The sequence below is a fragment of the Malaclemys terrapin genome, chromosome 17 (assembly GCF_027887155.1).
Source record: "Malaclemys terrapin pileata isolate rMalTer1 chromosome 17, rMalTer1.hap1, whole genome shotgun sequence".
Lineage (NCBI taxonomy): Eukaryota > Metazoa > Chordata > Testudines > Emydidae > Malaclemys > Malaclemys terrapin.
The window spans coordinates 640563-659246 of record NC_071521.1 but is presented as its reverse complement, the minus strand read 5'-3'; the positions used below and the strand labels follow the sequence as shown (position 1 = coordinate 659246).

Below are 18684 nucleotides of genomic sequence, written 5' to 3'. Positions count from 1 at the left end.
TAGAAAGCAGGGCAGTTAAGAGATTTATAGAAAGTATATAGAACTTTTAATGGTGTCAGGTTCACCCCAAGTAACTGTTTCCACAAGTATGTGGAATGCAGGGTGTGGATGAAAATGAAAACAAATTTAGAATGATGACTAGGAATTACTTTTCAGAGAGCAATAACTCCCCCCAAATAGTTTGTTGGCAGAAAGAGTTAAAGCACCAAATTAATGTTAATCTCTTCCCACCAAATACACATACATTTTAATATCAATAGATAACAGGTATAGATGTGTATGTGGTATAGCTCCTGTTCAGGAGAGAGGGAATGAGGACATTTATAGTCAGGGAAGCAAATGTTTTGTTTAAGTGACTGGTTTGGGCCAACTGAAGAACATTACAGATCAGACTGCCATTTTTAAGTACTTCTCCAAACTCCTTTTATCAGAACAGCCATGAAGAAGGTAGTGCCAGTGGTCTGATTGGGCTCTAGATGGTTATGCCATCACTCCACCTCCTTATTACTTCCTTGTTGGAAAAAGGAGCATCATTTCTCTTCTGGTGAGGGGATCATATCACAGTTTTCCAACTGGAACGTTGGAAGGTACATACTGGGAGGTATCATCAGGTCTATCAGAAAAACATGACAAAAAGTGGTGGGTGAGGGGGACATGGTCTTTCCTATCTTTTAATGCAAAATGTGCATATTCGAGCAGATTTTTAAGAGAAAGATTGATAGCCCCAGTCTTTTGGTTTCTTGGAGGACTACCAACATTTCACGTTCCTTCTTACCTCTCACTGGCCCAGTGTCTAAGTCTCTTCCTTTTTCAACAAGTGCACATGATTTTTTCACCAGATCATCCTTTCCTCCCCAAGCAGCTGAAGGCCTTTACAAAATACATTTGGGAAGCTAGACAGATTCAGACTGGAAATAAGTTGTAAATTTTTGACAGTGAGAATAAATTGACCATTGGAACAGTTTACCAAGGGTTGAGGTGGATTTTCCATCACTGACCATTTTAAAATCAAGATTGGATATTTTTCTAACTGATCTGCTGTACGAATAATTTGTGGAAAGTTCTCTGGCCTGTGTTATACAGGAGGTGAGACTAGATTATCACAATGATCCCTTCTGGCCCTGGAAGCTATGAATCTATGAATAATGTAATGTCTTTCTTCCAAATATGGGAGTGTTTTAGGCTGGTGTAGAGGAGGCAGGTATAGTTGGATTGGGAGGAGGAGTTGGGGGGGGTGGATGTTAAGTACTCTTCTGTCTCAGAGAGGGAGTGTGAAAAGTGCACGTGTTGGATGTGATCTTCCAAACACCATCTTGGCTGTGCAGAATTGCACTGTGAGACTGAAAAAGTTGTAAAAATGCACAATAATGAAGAATCATGTGTACCAGACATGTGAACACAAGAAAACTCTTGCAAATTCCCAGCATCTTCTAAAATAGAATAAGCTTGCCAGTCTGTCTCCTTCTGGAAAATTATAGCGTAACAAATTTCAGTGAGCCACATGGCTTTTCTTCAATTCCCATTACCACACTTCCCATTACTACTTGTGCTATTATGTAATTCAAGGCTATAAATGACAGTAGTGAGACTTTGGTGTATACTAAAGAGCACATGAGGACATTTAGTCTTCAGGAAAGAATTTACATTTTCCCAGATTGAATTATTACCAATTTTCTATTAAAAGTAGTGGGTTATATTTAGGTCAACTACCAGCAGACTAGTGTAAGCTATCCCAAGTGAGGAATTGTGTTCACTACACATACTTAAAGAGAATGCTAGAACTCTACATTAATGCTTGATTACTGCAAACCTACCCCATATCTCTATGAGGCAGGGGGGTTCACTCTATATGTGCTCTATGCAATATATGGTTTCTCCCTCTGTTGAAAAAAAAAAGTACTTTTGACTAGCATGGGTGCAGTTTCTGTTAATGGTTGGAATTTATCAGACAGTTTGATATGATAAAACCACAAAAGTGCAGCCACATCAGCCAACTAGCTTAATTTCTGAAACCTTAGAATGCTCTTTCCATGGCACGGTAGGAAAACATGGAAAAAATGTCTTTAATCATAAATGCTCTCAAAAAAGAAAATGGAAAGTTTAATATGGAAATGTGGCAACTTTTTATGCTGCACAAATGATTTTCCTGCCCAGAAGAATTTTCCTTTCTTTGTTGTGTGACAGATAAAGCTGTGCTAGGAGCACTAACTCTAGCACCCAAACATAAAACAGCTTAGGAAGATACAGCAAATAAAAACCTCTGTTTAGATGACCTTCCACATACCAGAAGCCATGCTTCAACTGCTATAGAAAAATCAAAATGGGTCCATGCCTTTGACACATTGTAGAGGTTGCATAGTGATCACTATAGTAAAGAATGCATAATGATTTCCAGCTTACTCCATTTTGAATATTGCACTCTGTGCAAGCTCAGTATATTTTGTATGACTTTTTCTCACTGCACTCATAAAGTCCTCTATCCGCTCCCATTGAAGTTAATGAGAGGTTTGTCATTAATTTGTGTGGGAGCAGAAGGCTGGTCTGTGCTAACTTAGCTGCATGGTTTAAAACAAAATGAGAGGAGGTGCACATTGAATAAGGTGAAATATCTATGGAGACCTTGCATCTTTGATCACACAGCTTCACATAGCAGTGTCTGCCGATCATGCACTGGGATATGGATCCCCAGACTTGGACATAAAATAATAATATGGCTTCAGAGTAAAATACTTATAAACCATTTTCTTTTGTGTGGTGGACAGTATACGCTGGGCCATTTGTTAACTTGATAAGTACTGTACTCTGAAGATATTTGTACATTATTTCAAAACTGGAAGAGTAGATACAAAGTTGCAATGTTTTTGTATTGAGCACTCAAGTATAGTAAATGTTGAAAAGATTGAACATCTTTCTGAAAAGCTGAGGTTGGTTGGGGTGGGGTAGAGAGCGCCAATCCAATCATGGAATCTGCAGTCAGACCCTATGCTTTGGCAGAGATTTGTCGATTTCAGTGAGTTACTATGAAAGTTCTGAGGGTTGCTGCATAGTTCCCATTGCATGATCAGAACTTTAGCTTACAGATTTCTCAAGGTGATTTCATGCCAGTTTGCCAATTGAAATGCAAGACAGGGCTGTAGATAATTAGAAAGGTGCTGGTACTGTTGTTAACCAAGCCTGTGTGTTTTGGTTGTTAACAAGTCTCTAATCTGTATGAAAAAGGGTAACTCATGGGAAGCCAAACAGATTTTCTAGGTTATAGCTGGATACTCAGGTAGTATTTAAGAAACATTTCAACAAATAAAAGGTGATGACAGTTTGTTTTTTATTTAATCATAGAATCATAGAATATCAGGGTTGGAAGGGACCTCAAGAGGTCATCTAGTCCAACCCCCTGCTCAAAGCAGGACCAATTCCCAACTAAATCATCCCAGCCAGGGCTTTGTCAAGCCGGGCCTTAAAAACCTCCAAGGAAGGAGACTCCACCACCTCCCTAGGTAACGCATTCCAGTGCTTCACCACCCTCCTAGTGAAATAGTGTTTCCTAATATCCAACCTAGACCTCCCCCACTGCAACTTGAGACCATTGCTCCTTGTTCTGTCATCTGCCATCACTGAGAACAGCCAAGCTCCATCCTCTTTGGAACCCCCCTTCAGGTAGTTGAAGGCTGCTATCAAATCCCCCCTCATTCTTCTCTTCTGGAGACTAAACAATCCCAGTTCCCTCAGCCTCTCCTCATAAGTCATGTGCTCCAGACCCCTAATCATTTTTGTTGCCCTCCGCTGGACTCTCTCCAATTTTTCCACGTCCTCCTTGTAGTGTGGGGTCCAAAACTGGACACAGTACTGCAGATGAGGCCTCACCAATGTCAAATAGAGGGGAATGATTTGTCCCTTGATCTGGGGATGGTGGGTTGGGACTAGGGTGACCAGATGTCACAATTTTATAAGGACAGTCCTGATTTTTGGGTCTTTTTCTTATATAGGCTCCTATTACCCCCACCCCCTGTCCTGATTTTTCACACTTGCTGTCTGGTCACCCTAGTGGGTACAGTATTTCCCCTTTATTAATCTGCTACTTTTCCTGTGAAGCAAAGGACAGGCCATTTTCTGATTCCATTACCCTGATTCTCCATGACTCTGCACCTTGTGTTGTCATTTATACCAGTGCAAATTGTGTGTAAAATGCTACCAAATCAGAATGATAGGGCCTGATTGCCAGAGTGGTGTAAAATGGGCTTTAATATAAAAGACAATTGGAACCTTAGTGTTTTAATCCCACTTTGCACCGGTTTATATGAATTAGGCCCCATGAGTCTCTCTAAAATATTGCATGGGGTGACTGCATGGTTGCTTTACCTTGGTAAACTTGTTTTTTCCATTGGTTAAGAAAAATGTCCTCAAAAATCAGACAAACCCGACAGTCGCTTATGCATTTTCTCTTCTCAGCATCTACTGAGTACTTCTTAATCCGATCGCTCTAACTTCTAGATTCAAATGTTTAGTGCAAGTCCTGTCCCTCTTTCTTTCCTTTGTTTTCCATCCCCAACGATTTATATTTGCCCGAACAAAAAAATTAGTTTAGTTCTATGAGGGAAGGTTTTATTCTGGAGACTTTTGGGAATGCTATTGCCATCTATTAATTGAATTTTTTATTACTATTTGTGTATTTTGTGAGGTTCTAACCATTTTTGCATTCACTTACTGGGAATTATACAGCTCAGATCTTGCTTTCTTAATGTAGATTAGAGTTCTGAGTTTGATATGGTTACTGAATCATTGCAAATTTGTGATTGCAGCGAAAGATATCATGTTGTAAAAAGCTGTTATTTATAAGGTTGCCTTACGGTCTCATACATTAGAAATACCATGTATTTTTCTTTCCATGGATTCTGCTGATGTACAACTTCCTCAATTGGAACTTTTTACTATATAGTTTCATCATTATATCTCATAGCTAGTGTAATGTTAGAATACTTAACATGTATGGGTTTTAAAGTTAAATTGCTCTTGAAGGAACATGATAGACTAGTAACTTGAGTGTGTGAATGCACATCAGTAGCAACAAGAAGGCCAGAATATGCACACACAGAGCTGCTGTAAGAATTTTCAGACAGCCTAAACTCCAAATGGATAAAATATTCTTTGGCTGTTAAAGGATCTGTAGCCATGTTTATCTTGGTAAGAAAATGTCAATAACATGCTATAAGTATTATTTCTGGTAGCTTGTGTATCTGATGTGGGACAGCTGTATAAAAGATGCTAATGCTCTACTCATCCCCAACAATCTAACCTTTCAATGTGTACATATTGGCTAATTATAAAGAGTTACATCAAGTGACGTGTATTGTTGTGTAGGAAGATAATTCTTTGACACCATGATTATTTTAGCTCAGTGAGCTAAATTCATTCTTGGTGTAACTCAGTTATAGTCAGTGAAGTTACATTCAGGAGGTATTTGGCTCATGTAATTCAAGTTTATGAACTTCTGAGCTTCTCTATGTGGTTTCCTTCCAATTCCGGTTTTGTAATCAAATATTTTACAGAAGCGCCTAACCACAGAATAATTCCCTTGTTTACAACATGAAAAATGAACAGCTGTGTTACTAAAGATAAATGAACACATTATGCTAGAGAAATTAATGCTGCTTATCCATTGTCAGTGGATTATTAAATGTTTCTAGTGACTTTTATTCTATCAATCAATTTAGATTTCATGTGCTACGTCTTTTGTTTTATTGCTCTTCAACAAGCTTTTAAAAATCACGTTCTCTTCTGACAGTGCTGGTTAAAGGGGAAGCTGGTAATGGAGTAATGAGATAAATCTCTACAATTAATGTTATTAGTAGCAGTTAGATACCATATTAAAGCATTATGTATCTCCTTTCAAGCAAGAGGATCCCAAAGCACTTCAGGGTGTAGCGATCACTCATCTGGCCCTGAAATTCAGCCGCCTCTGCCATGGAATGTGGTCAGACTACTACCATATAGCTTTTCAGAGGGGTAGCAAAGAGAGAACTTCTCCAGCATAAACCATAGAGACATCACTAGAGAAGCCAGGATACCACACTTAGCAATGGTAAGGACTTTGGTTTTATATGACATCCAAGAAGATACCTCCAGTAGCATAGTACCCATTAGTACCATGCTAAAGCATTAGTTCATGATTCTGACAGAGAAGTGTCCAATTGTAACAGTAACTGGAGTTGCAATCTTGTTTTATTTCAATGCTAAAAATACACTTGATTAGACAACTTGGAAGACATAGATGTTTCAAGAAGTCATTTTGGTGATGTAACAAATGGCACTGTCCTCTGAGTCAGCACTAAATTAAAAAATAAATGAATATTCCACAAAGGTAATCCTTTCTTTGGGATTCTTAACATATCCCATCTTCTTTGTTTAGTTTTTCAGATTACAAACTCTCTGTGGCAGGGACTGTTTTCATTTCATGTCTGATATAGTACTGAGTAAAAATTGTTAATAAGAATACTGTAGGTTCTGTAAGTTATAATACTTCAATATATTAATTAATTCTGGATATACAGTAAAATGACAACTCCTCATGCCAATAGGTGAACTTTAAGTGCTAGTTAAAATAAAGGATTGCCAGTTACATCTACAGGCAGGATACAGGGTAATTTCAATTGGATAAGAAGTTCACTGCCAATCCTGAATTGTCACATAGTATTACTGTGTGCGTTCAAACAGAGGTGATGGCATGCCAGTGACATCATTTTAAGTTAGAAAAGCATCTTGGGATGAATTGTGCGCGCCATGTAATTGTTAGTCATGGTTTTTAAAATGTAGATTGTATCCTGTCTGCCTTTTATACAGTCTGTCATATGTAAAATCTAAATCTGTCTTGTAATGATCAAATAACTTTTTAGAGTAAAATACATGAATTTAAAATGACTTTAAGAAGGTGTGAATACTGTCTTTCTCTTTCTTGCTGATGTTGATCCATTGCACAAAGATCAACAGAAGTATTACTAAACCCTAGGAATCTTTCCTAGCAGTAGCATGAGCCTCAGCAATACCTTATACTCCCTTTGTTGAATTTGTGGTTTATGTTGGGAAGCTTATCACTTTAAAATTAAAATTAAAGGAACATGGGTACACTCATCATAGTGGTCATTTTGAGCAAACTACTGTTCTGTGGTTTCATATACTCAAGATTCTGCCTTCTTAGTTTTCATCTTAATAGTGAGGCACGTTGTGTTGTGACTAAGTGCAGCCTTTACTGTATACTGTATACTGACATATGGAATTGACTGCATGTTCCTTACTTAGTAGACATCTCTTGGAAACTGTTAGAACTCTTATATTCTTAATTCTTCCGGTCTTACACAGATCTGAAGAAGAGCTCTGTGTCAGCTCAAAAGTTTGCCCCTCTCACCAAGAAAAGCTGGTCCAATAACAGATATTACTTCACCTGCTTGTCTCTCTAATACCCTGGGACTGACACAGCTACAATGCTGCATAGAAATCTTATGAGATATTTTGTATAGCATGACATTCCACTGTTACTACATTCTGCTTAATTGAAAGTGACTCGTCCTCCAGACTCCCATATTCAAACACTGCAGAGACCACCAGTGCTACAGTGAAGTTGTGTTTATAGTTGACATGTTCTGCTCACTTTCCATTGGGAATGAAGATAGATGAACTTTGAAGGTACTGTAATGGCAGCGTTGGCTAAGGCGCACTATATAAAACACTGCAATTCCAACTCATCTCAGGCCTGATTCTCATGTATACTAATTTACATTTACACACACACATCAAGATTCCTTTACACTGCCAGAATGGTGGAAAGGGGAGTTAGTGTAAATGAGAATTAGGACCCTTATTCCAAAACATGGATTAAAAAAAGTCACTCTGAAGAGTTTTTAATATCTAGTCCTGACTGATTCAGTCTGGTTTCTTTTAAGATTCTTGCCTGAGTTTGTACGGAATTTGTCTATTCCAAATACACATTAACAAGTGACGCTACAGACATATGTAGTGCTAACACAATTAAATAGATTCCCAATGTGTTGTCATCTCTACAATAAATGGACTGCCTTTAGAGATGAGAGTATTTGTTTAGTCATTCCTTAGTCTCTCCACTGATAATGTTATTTGGTACCAACTGCAGCTGTGTCTACACTGCCATTTTCAGTGCTAAAACTTTTGTGTTTGAGGGATGTGAAAAAACACCCCCCTGAGCAACAAAATTTTTAGCGCTGAAAAGCGCCAGTGTAGACAGTGCTTTATGCAGCTCCTGGCGATAAAGCTACCACCACTCGTTCGGGGTGGGGGGGCTTTTATCGGTGTGGCAGCACTGTAATGTGGGCAGTGTAGACATACCCTGTGATACTGATTTTTGTGATGTGGATTTTTGTGATGTGGATATTTGTCTAGTGTGAACTGAACTGAGATCCTCCAACTCATTTCATAGGCCACTGAATGACAATCAGATGGCAATGACATCAAATCATGTTTACTTCAACTTTAAATGTTTGGATATATTTAAACAGCAAAGATTCCATTTTCATACTTTAAATTAAAAGCCCTTGTCCTGTGAAGAAAAGACCTTTAAAATCAAGCATAATTCACAAGACCTGTTCTTTTCTTGGGAGTGCCAGGGTATAACGAAGTGCCTCACAGGTACACAGAAGAAAATGGGGAGGCAAGAGCGGTACACAGCTGTTTTCAGCTCTGACATCTTTGCCAGTTTGTACAGAATATGCAAAAATATTGCTTTGCGGAGCAGTAGTTTTAGTGCTTCTAAACAATCTCTTCTGCCACCACTTGTCATTGCCTCAGTGGGATTAGCTGGCTTTTCACGAATGTCTAGTAAGTGAGCAGAGTGTTCCTGGCTATATTTTGGGCTTGATTTGGCAATGTGACTTTAAGTTTACCATAAATCCAAACCACTTGTGTTTCTTTGGTAACTATCATGTTGCACAGTATTAAAATACATTACACAGACTGCTAAACTCCACTAGTGAGAAAAAAGAATAAACTTGTCAGTAATCCTGTAAGGACCTGAAATGCTTGGACTCCCTATATACAAATTACACCTTACATATTGTTACGCTACCTTCAAGACAGTTTTAATGGGGGGGGAGGGAGATTAATCTAACCCAGCCCCACTCTGATCAGAAATCTGAGGTCAACGAGTTATTTCTCCACATGGAGCAGTTAACAGGAGTCCCCTCTCTTTTTTACCTGCTGTGAGCCTGAAAAACACAAAGGCAAAATATTTCTGTCAGCTCTGGATTCCCAAATGCCCTTTATGAGCTCATCCTGAAGTATGCTAACATGATCAAATGCAGGCAGGGGAGCTTTGCTGCATGACCTACTCACAGCTAATGGGGAAGCTATTGTTAATCTAACTGGGTGGTTGCCGAAGTGACCTACTTCAAATGAAAACAAGATAAAAGACTCATTGGGCGGAGGATCCCTTCCACAAATATTCTGTTTTACAACCTCCTCTTTCTAAGTCAGTTCTTCAATTTAACAGCACAGTGTACAGTTTTCTGTCTGGAACAAGAACAGGACCAAAAACTTAAATGTACATGGCCTAAACATAAACATTAGTAGCAATGAAATTGTGATCACAAGCTTTATATGTTTCTGGTTTACTGCAGTGAAAATTAGCATGAGAAATTAATCTTGTGTGACTTGAACCATACTATAATATTATGTTATAGTACTGAGTATTACAATATTCAGTCAGCCTTTGTTCATGTGCCCCCTTCTTAGTTTTGATGCTACATACGGTAAACTACTCTATTTTTAATTTGAAATAATTGTACATATTAAATATTCTCTCCTATCCTTCATACTAATTATTTTTCAGTATTTCTTCCAAGATATTAGTGAATTTTATAGGTTTGAAGAACTTAAATGTATGCTATCTATGTTTGAGAAAAAGTATCTGAGGGCTTTTATTGCTCCATAAGAAGTGAAGAATATTCAGCCATAGTAATTATTGTAGAATCAGGAGTTTAGATCTAGTAGCACATACTACATACTGTCTGCTGAAAAAAACTTTAAAAATATACAATCTTAATATTTGATGGAATAAAAGTGAATGTGGACGGTTTTTTTGAGTTTCTCTACTATCAGCAGAAAACCTGGGTTCTGACAACTCCAACATTATCATATGACCTTCCAGTGTTTGTGTTCAGAAATGCTATAATGAAATCAAAGACCTTTCAGCTGAGTACTCTGGTATTGGGATTGTTCAAGGCTCACATAGAGAAAATCTCCTGCTGGTTTTATGATGAGATCAGTAAGTTCAAAGCATCCAATTGGCTGGAAAATCATTTTACTCTGTGAGAATGGCAAGTTCGCCAGGTTTGTCCAGAGGACTTGAGCACTCATAGCTCTCTGTTTTAAAAACTTACCATCAGTGCTGCAGAAATGATCATGATTAATTGATTATGCTCCCTCATCCAAACATATAAGCATTTAGCCCTGTTTTTCACCCTTCAGCAAACTGGTTTCACAATAGCCTTGACAGTTTGGTGTTTTAGGTGTTTATTCATATTATTACAGAGAAGAGCAACATGACAAAGGTGGAAGCCACACCTCTACCTTTCCCTCCCATCTAAACTCCTCTAGGTAACATTTAACTGAGTTTAGCCTCTTCCAAAGCTTTACTAGATACCAAAGTCTCTCAAAACTTTCTGAGAAGGGCCAATCTTTATATTCTGAATTGTCCAATACATTCTCCTCCCATTCACTGAATAAAACATTTGGATTCCCTACAATTGGCCATATCTCCTCGTTGATTTTTTTCTACTACTGTCAGATTCACTTTGATTCAATCCTACAATACAGAAAAAGATGTCAGCTGTACGAACACTCTATGATGGAACAACTGAATAAATACCAGGTTTCAGAGTAGCAGCCGTGTTAGTCTGTATCCGCAAAAAGAAGAACAGGAGTACTTGTGGCACCTTAGAGACTAACAAATTTATTAGAGCATAAGCTTTCGTGGACTACAGCCCACTTCTTCGGATGCATATAGAGTGGAATAAATATTGAAGAGATATATATACACACATACAGAGAGCATAAACAGGTGGGAGTTGTCTTACCAACTCTGAGAGGCCAATTAAGTAAGAGAAAAAAAAAACTTTTGAAGTGATAATCAAGCTAGCCCAGTACAGACAGTTTGATAAGAAGTGTGAGAATACTTACAAGGGGAGATAGAGTCAATGTTTGTAATGGCTCAGCCATTCCCAGTCCTTATTCAATCCTGAGTTGATTGTGTCTAGTTTGCATATCAATTCCAGCTCAGCGGTCTCTCGTTGGAGTCTGTTTTTGAAGTTTTTCTGTTGTAATATAGCCACCCGCAGGTCTGTCATTGAATGACCAGACAGGTTAAAGTGTTCTCCCACTGGTTTTTGAGTATTATGATTCCTGATGTCAGATTTGTGTCCATTAATTCTTTTGCGTAGAGACTGTCCGGTTTGGCCAATGTACATGGCAGAGGGGCATTGCTGGCACATGATGGCATATATCACATTGGTAGATGTGCAGGTGAACGAGCCCCTGATGGTGTGGCTGATGTGATTAGGTCCTATGATGATGTCACTTGAATAGATATGTGGACAGAGTTGGCATTGGGCTTTGTTACAAGGATAGGTTCCTCGGTCAGTGGTTTTGTTCAGTGATGTGTGGTTGCTGGTGAGTATTTGCTTTAGGTTGGGGGGTTGTCTGTAAGCGAGGACAGGTCTGTCTCCCAAGATCTGTTAGAGTAAAGGATCATCTTTCAGGATAGGTTGTAGATCTCTGATGATGCGCTGGAGAGGTTTTAGTTGGGGGCTGAAGGTGACAGCTAGTGGTGTTCTGTTATTTTCTTTGTTGGGCCTGTCTTATAGGAGGTGACTTCTGGGTACTCGTCTGGCTCTGTCAATCTGTTTTTTCACTTCAGCAGGTGGGTATTGTAGTTTTAAGAATGCTTGATAGAGATCTTGTAGGTGCTTGTCTCCATCTGAGGGATTGGAGCAAATGCGGTTATATCTTAGAGCTTGGCTGTAGACAATGGATCGTGTGGTGTGTCCTGGATGGAAGCTGGAGGCATTTAGGTCTGTACTGGGCTATCTTGATTATCACTTCAAAAGTTTTTTTTTTCTTTTACTTAATTGGCCTCTCAGAGTTGGTAAGACAACTCCCACCTGTTTATGCTCTCTGTATGTGTGTATATATATCTCCTCAATATTTATTCCACTCTATATGCAACCGAAGAAGTGGGCTGTAGTCCACGAAAGCTTATGCTCTAATAAATTTGTTAGTCTCTAAGGTGCCACAAGTACTCCTGTTCTTTTTGCGGATACAGACTAACACGGCTGCTACTCTGAAACCTGTGCTGTCACAGGCATCCAGAATGTTCCTTTCCCACCCTGAAAAATGGACACAAGTGCCATTCCAGACCAACTCCACTGCCATTATCCCTCTGGGCCAATGTAAAACAATATTCTATGGGCTTGTGTACTAGAAGAGCATGTGTACTGATTAATAGAAATTGGGGAACAGATGATGTTACTGAGGGTTAATGCTGTGGGGAAGTCTTCTGCTATCTCACTGCATAACTCTTCATTTGTTTGGAGATAAGAGACTGGGATGGAATAGAGAGGGTAGAACTGACTTTAAATTTGTTTTTTAGCTATCCATTATTGGACAGTCTTTGTCTCCATAAAGTCCGGAACTTCTAGAAATTCCAGAGTTGCAGCAGTTTTGTTTTTTAGTGCTTTTAGAGGAAATAATTTGCTTCCTACCTGATTCACAAGTACATTTGCTGTTGAACATTTAGTGAAGCATTTCAGAAAATATATCTGAATTTCACAGCCATTAGTTCCCCAAGAAGGCAATAATAAATGGACAGAGAACAGGTTATGCTGTATTACCGATAGAGTCCCTTATTTTAAAAGGGATGAATTTGAGGGTCCTTTATTATATTCATTTATTCAGGTTTGTGCCTGGCTGCTGCAGAGGCATGCAAGAGGGAAAGGAGCAAGGAGCTTACCTTACACAATGGCTGTCCTGCAGCAGTCAGAGGGACTGCTGCTCCCTCAGAGTACCCCCGGGGGCAGAGGACACTCTAAAGTTGACAAGAAAAAGGCAAGACCATGACCCCTCCACAATCATCAGTGCCACATTGGTCATCAGAACTTACCACGCTTGTGATGGAGCAGATGGCACACTCCCTTAAGGGGTGAAGCCATGTACACCAGAGAGCAGAGGGGCTTCTCAACAAAATCCTCAATTAATTATTCACCCGTCACCATAGTTTCTGGAAAAGTTACATAATTGAAACAGTAAAACAAAGTATACTACAGTATCTGGATCACACAGCCGCGGCACCACTGTGTGCCTTACACTGTGCTTTAACACACACAATCTTGGGTTCTGCTGAAGTGAGTTTCCAAGCCAAAGGCCTGTCCCCTTGCCTTCATTGTTCTCCAATCCTCAAATCTAAGATTTAACAGACACTTTTCCTTCATTAACCCTCCTTGTCTTCATCTGCTCTATATTGACCAAATTTTGTTATGGGTTTGTGATGTTTATAGCTGTCTGCTTAGACCTACCAAATTCCTTTCATTGGGTTTGAACTGAGGTTTCCGAAGCTGGAAGACTGACGCTGTAGCGTTCTTACCTGCCTCTGGTATCAGTATATGTAATTTGTGTACTATTTACATTTCAAGTGCCTTGTGGTCTTACTGAACTCTGTGCTGCATATGGAGCTGCTTTAATTATTCCCAGAGAAGTTGGGTGTGTGTTTCTATTTACAGTTATGAGAGATATGTGATTTCTTTGACCTATTAATGACTTTCAGGAAAATGCTGTATATTGGCAGTAATTAAAATTAACATTTGTTGAATTTATTTTCTTCTTATCTCCAATGTTATTGGTGTGTTATTCCAAATTGGCTTATCTGCCAAGTGTGTTTAGCAAGGCTTTGTAATGCTATCATATGAGACTGAATATAGTTATGGATATATTGCACAAGGCCCTGCTATCACGTAAGAGATACAAACTCTGTAGATCACAATTTGATTTCATCAGAGCTGTCTGAAGCACATCTATAATATCTATCTATAAGAATAGAGATATCAGACTGCCACATTCTGCTCCTGGGTGCATATACCACTCTACCTGTGGCCTCAGTCTGAGCTGCCTATGTCTATCAAAGAGCAGCATTTGGCCCAGTCCATAAAATGCTTTAGGACCCATTTGGATGAAAAGCATCACAGAAATGTGAATAATTATAATTTTTGGTAATAAAATTACCAAATTTCTGTGCTCATTGAAAACCCCCAGGACCATAGCATAGCAATGTCAGGTGCTGTTTTCCGGTAAATATAGAAATTCATCAGTTAACACTAGACCACTTTATTTAAGGACATAAGAACAACCTCATAATATAAGAACGGCCATACTGTGTCAGACCAATCTAGCCAGTCTTCCGATAGTGGCCAATGTGTTACTAACCCTTAGAGATAACCAACCCTTAGGCCCAACCAAAGACTTGCAATAATGTACAAATTAATCAAATGGGGCAAATTTGAAGAGCAGTACTTTCATTGAAGTCGAGGATTTTTCATTCTTCGGGATCATGCAGTATCAGGCCCTTAGTAACTTGTCAAATGCATGGAGATAATTCCATAGTATTTTCTAGGATGAACACAACATTTAAAAAAAACCAATGAGGAGTCCTTGTGGCACCTTAGAGACTAACAAATTTATTAGGGCATAAGCTTTCGAGGGCTAGAACTCACTTCATCAGATGCATGGAGTGAAAAATACAGGAGTGGGTATAAATACATGAAAGGATGGGGGTGCTTTACCAAGTGTGAGGTCAGTCTAACAAGATAAATCAATTAACAGCAGGATACCAAGGGAGGAAAAATAACTATGGAAGTGGTAAGAGTGTGGCCCATTACAGACAGTTGACAAGAAGGTCTGAGTAACAGTAGGGAGAAATTAGTGTTGGGAAAATTAGGTTTAGGTTTTGTAATGACCCAACCACTCCCAGTCTTTATTCAGGCCTAATCTGATGGTATCCAGGTTGCAAATTAATTCCAGTTCTGCAGCTGCACGTTGGAGTCTGTTTTTGAAGTTTTTTGTTGAAGAATTGCCACTTTTAGGTCTGTGATTTGAGTTACCAGAGAGACTGACGTGTTCTCCTACTGGTTTTTGAATGTTATGATTCCTGATGTCATGGACAGATTTGTGTCCATTCATTCTTTTGCGTAGAGACTGTCCAATTTAGCCAATGTACATGGCAGAGGGGCATTGCTGGCACATGATGGCATATATCACATTGGTAGATGCCACAAGGTGCCACAAGGACTCCTCATTGTTTTTGCTGATACAGACTAACCCGGCTACCATTCTGAAACCTGACAACATTTTAATGAAGTGTATACCCTGAAGTTTGGCCTGTTCTGTACATTCTTCCTTGTAAGTGTACATTGTCCAAAGTTTTCTATGTTCTTGTAAAATTCCAAATTTTACTTTTTTGATTACACAAAACTCAGGCTATTTGCTGTTAATAATCTCCCCATTTGTTCAATGGGAAAGGCACAGATGAGTTGCTGGTGGTTCCTGGATGTTCTGTTTGTTGGTACTTAGATGACTATTTCTTTATAAAACACTTGATTAATCTTTAATTTCAGGAATATATCTCTTGGATTTAATCTACATCGATTCTGCATATCCTGCATCTGGCAGCATCATGGAGAATGAACAAAGATCCAATCAAATGAACAATATCCTCCGAATAATAGCTGATTTGCAAGTCTCCTGTAGCTATGGTTGGTAATTTTTGTCTTGTTGGTATTGTAAAGTCTTCATTCATATTAATATAATAAATCATTAGGAGATGTCTGCCTCATATGAAGAGGCATATGAGGATAATGTAAGTCAACAGAGTGATGCACTACTAAACTGCTTTATTTCCTTTTCTGTATAACTTCAGTTTTAATTCCAAATTAGGCAGTTGAATCATAATATGTGTTCTCTGTTAATGGAACTAGTGTGCAAGCTTTGTTAGAACAGTGTGTTCCATATGCAGGCTAAAACTTAAGTATTTAGTGAACCAGGGCTCTTGCATTTGGATTTTACTAGACTAACACTGTGGTTGATTTTTTTTTATTTTTATTTTATTTTAATTCTTTTTCTTTGTTTTTGCTTTATTATTGTTTGGATGAAGGAAGTAGGATGTTTCACTGGGACCATTTCTTGCCTGGATGAACTGGAGTCCCTGCTCCTCATGGAATCAAGCGACTCTCCATACCAAGACCCGATCTCCAGACCACCACTATCTTCCGGTACCGCAGGACTCTCCACCCTTTTCTGTGGGTGCTCCTCTGGTAAACAATATTGAGGAGGATGAAGAAGACTTCCAGTCAGTCTGTTCTATTTTTGTTCAGGTTCTCTGATATATCCTTTCAGGAACCCATTCTTTGACAGTCACAGGGCAGATTATCCTTGTCAACAAGGGTGGGGGAAACCAACCCTGCATTCCACCCCCTCATTCCACCCCCCCACTCCTTTATGCCACCCCCAACGGCCATACTGGGACTTTGGCTGTTTATTGGCAGCAATTTGCCAGACCTCTGGTACCATCTCATAAGGAGGCTAAAGTCATATACTCCTCTCCTCCTCAAACAACCCCCCCCCCGGAGAAATTTACAAAGCAGGAAGTCAGGTTGGATAAAGAAGCCACCCCTCAAATATCTATTGCATCCTTGTCTCCAAATAAGGGGTTATGCCTCTGCCACCTTCCATGGCCAACAATTTTTGGAAATTTCAAGATCTCATAAAGAGAGCAGCTGATACTCTTCAAATTCCACTCAGAGGTCAAGGACACGAAGCAAAAACTGTTGGATATCCTGCTGTCAGCAACACTCTCCAAGGTGGTGTTACTCATTAATGAGTCACTACAGGATCCAGCTAAGACTATGTGGCAAATACCTGCTACTGTTCCGCAAAAGTGAAAATGGGCAGATAAAAAGTATTATGTTCCCACCACCAAAAGATTCTGAGGATTTGTTCTTCCACCTAGCTCCCTGGTGGTGGACGTGATAAATGAGTGAAATAAGCAGCACTTCTCTAAATATGACAAAGACCAAAAGAGACTGGACTTTTTGGGATGGAAATCCTATTCATCGGCAGCCCTACAATTCAGGATCACAAACTACCAGGCACTGATGGGCAAATATAATTTTACAAACTATAATCTATTACTTTATTGAACATCTGCCACAGGAACATAGGGAGGAATCCAATCCATCATTTCAGAGAGCCAGTTATTGGCCAAAACCGCTCTTCAAGCATCCTTGGATGCTGCTGACATTGCTGCCAGGTCCATCTCCATGGCAGTAGTTATACACAGGGCATCATGGCTAACTCGGATTTTCCAAGAGAAGTTAGGAACTCTGTTGAGGACCTTATCTTCAATGGCAGTAAACTTTCCTTGGAGACCTTGCAAACATGGATGAGTCCTTGCACACACTGAAGGACTCTAGGTCTACTTCATGATCCCTGGGCATTCATACATCTACAAATAAGAGAGGATTTAGTATGTCACAGACTGTCCAAAGATTCTCTGGATTCTATAGATCCACCAAACCTCCCATGGAAAGACATAAATTCCAGAGAAAGAGGGACGCTCAACTGCCTTCCACGACCACCCAGTATTTTCAAAGCAATGATTTTGATGAGTCAGTCGAGCATTCAAATCCTCCCACACCTCTAGTTTCACAGCTGCATACGTTTGCCCACCTCCCTGACTTTGGAGATGGTCTTTCCTATTTCCAGTATGCTTGGAAGCAGATCACTACAGAGTGGGTCAGAGAGGTTATAACATCGGGCTGTGCCATTCATTTTACATCCCTCCCTCCCTTCCAACCTCCCCCCTGCGCCATCCTTCTTAAGGGATGCCTTGACAAGCTTTTATTGAGACAGGAAATGAATTGTCTCCTTTGATTAGGAGCAATAGAGCCTGTCTTGCTGCCTCACAAAGGCAAAGGGTTTTACTCAAAGTATTACCTTGTGCAAAAGAAGAACAGAGGATGGATACCAATTTGGATCTGAGACTTCTAAACAAGTTCATAAAGTCTCAAAAGTTCAGGAAGGTGACTCTGGCAGCTATAATTCCTTCACTGGAGGAAGTGGATTAGTTTTCAGCCCTTGACCTACAGCAGGGGTCGGCAACGTTTGGCACGCGGCTCGCCAGGGTAAGCTCCCTAGCGGGCCGGGCCAGTTTATTTACCTGCTGATGCGGCAGGTTTGGCCGATCGCGGCCCCCACTGGCCGCGGTTTGCCGTCCCCGGCCAATGGGGACGGCGGGAAGCCGCAGCCAGCACATCCCTCGGCCCGGGCCGCTTCCCGCCATCCCCATTGGCCCGGGACGGCGAACCACGGTGAGTGGGGGCCGCAATCGGCCGAACCTGCCGCGTCAACAGGTAAATAAACTGTCCCGGCCCGCTAGGCTGCTTACCCTGGCGAGCCGCGTGCCAAACGCTGCCGACCCCTGACCTACAGGATACCTATTTGCATATGACGATACACCCATTGCACAGGAAATACCTACAGTTCACTATAGGCCAGGATCATTTCCAATACCAAGTTCTTCCCTTTAGTTCTTCTGTCCCAAGGGTACTCTCGAAGATCCACACA

General features: G+C 40.0%; 1 protein-coding gene across 13 annotated transcripts in view; it reads left to right on the top strand.

The window, feature by feature from the left end:
* Positions 1-18684, top strand: part of RALGPS1 (Ral GEF with PH domain and SH3 binding motif 1) — a 377097-nt gene that overhangs the window by 250508 nt on the left and 107905 nt on the right. For all 13 annotated transcript variants that reach the window (XM_054007752.1, XM_054007749.1, XM_054007751.1 and 10 more), the window contains one exon: positions 15678-15815. In XM_054007752.1, the coding sequence (XP_053863727.1) occupies positions 15678-15815 (138 nt within the window). The remainder of the gene's footprint in view (positions 1-15677; positions 15816-18684) is intronic.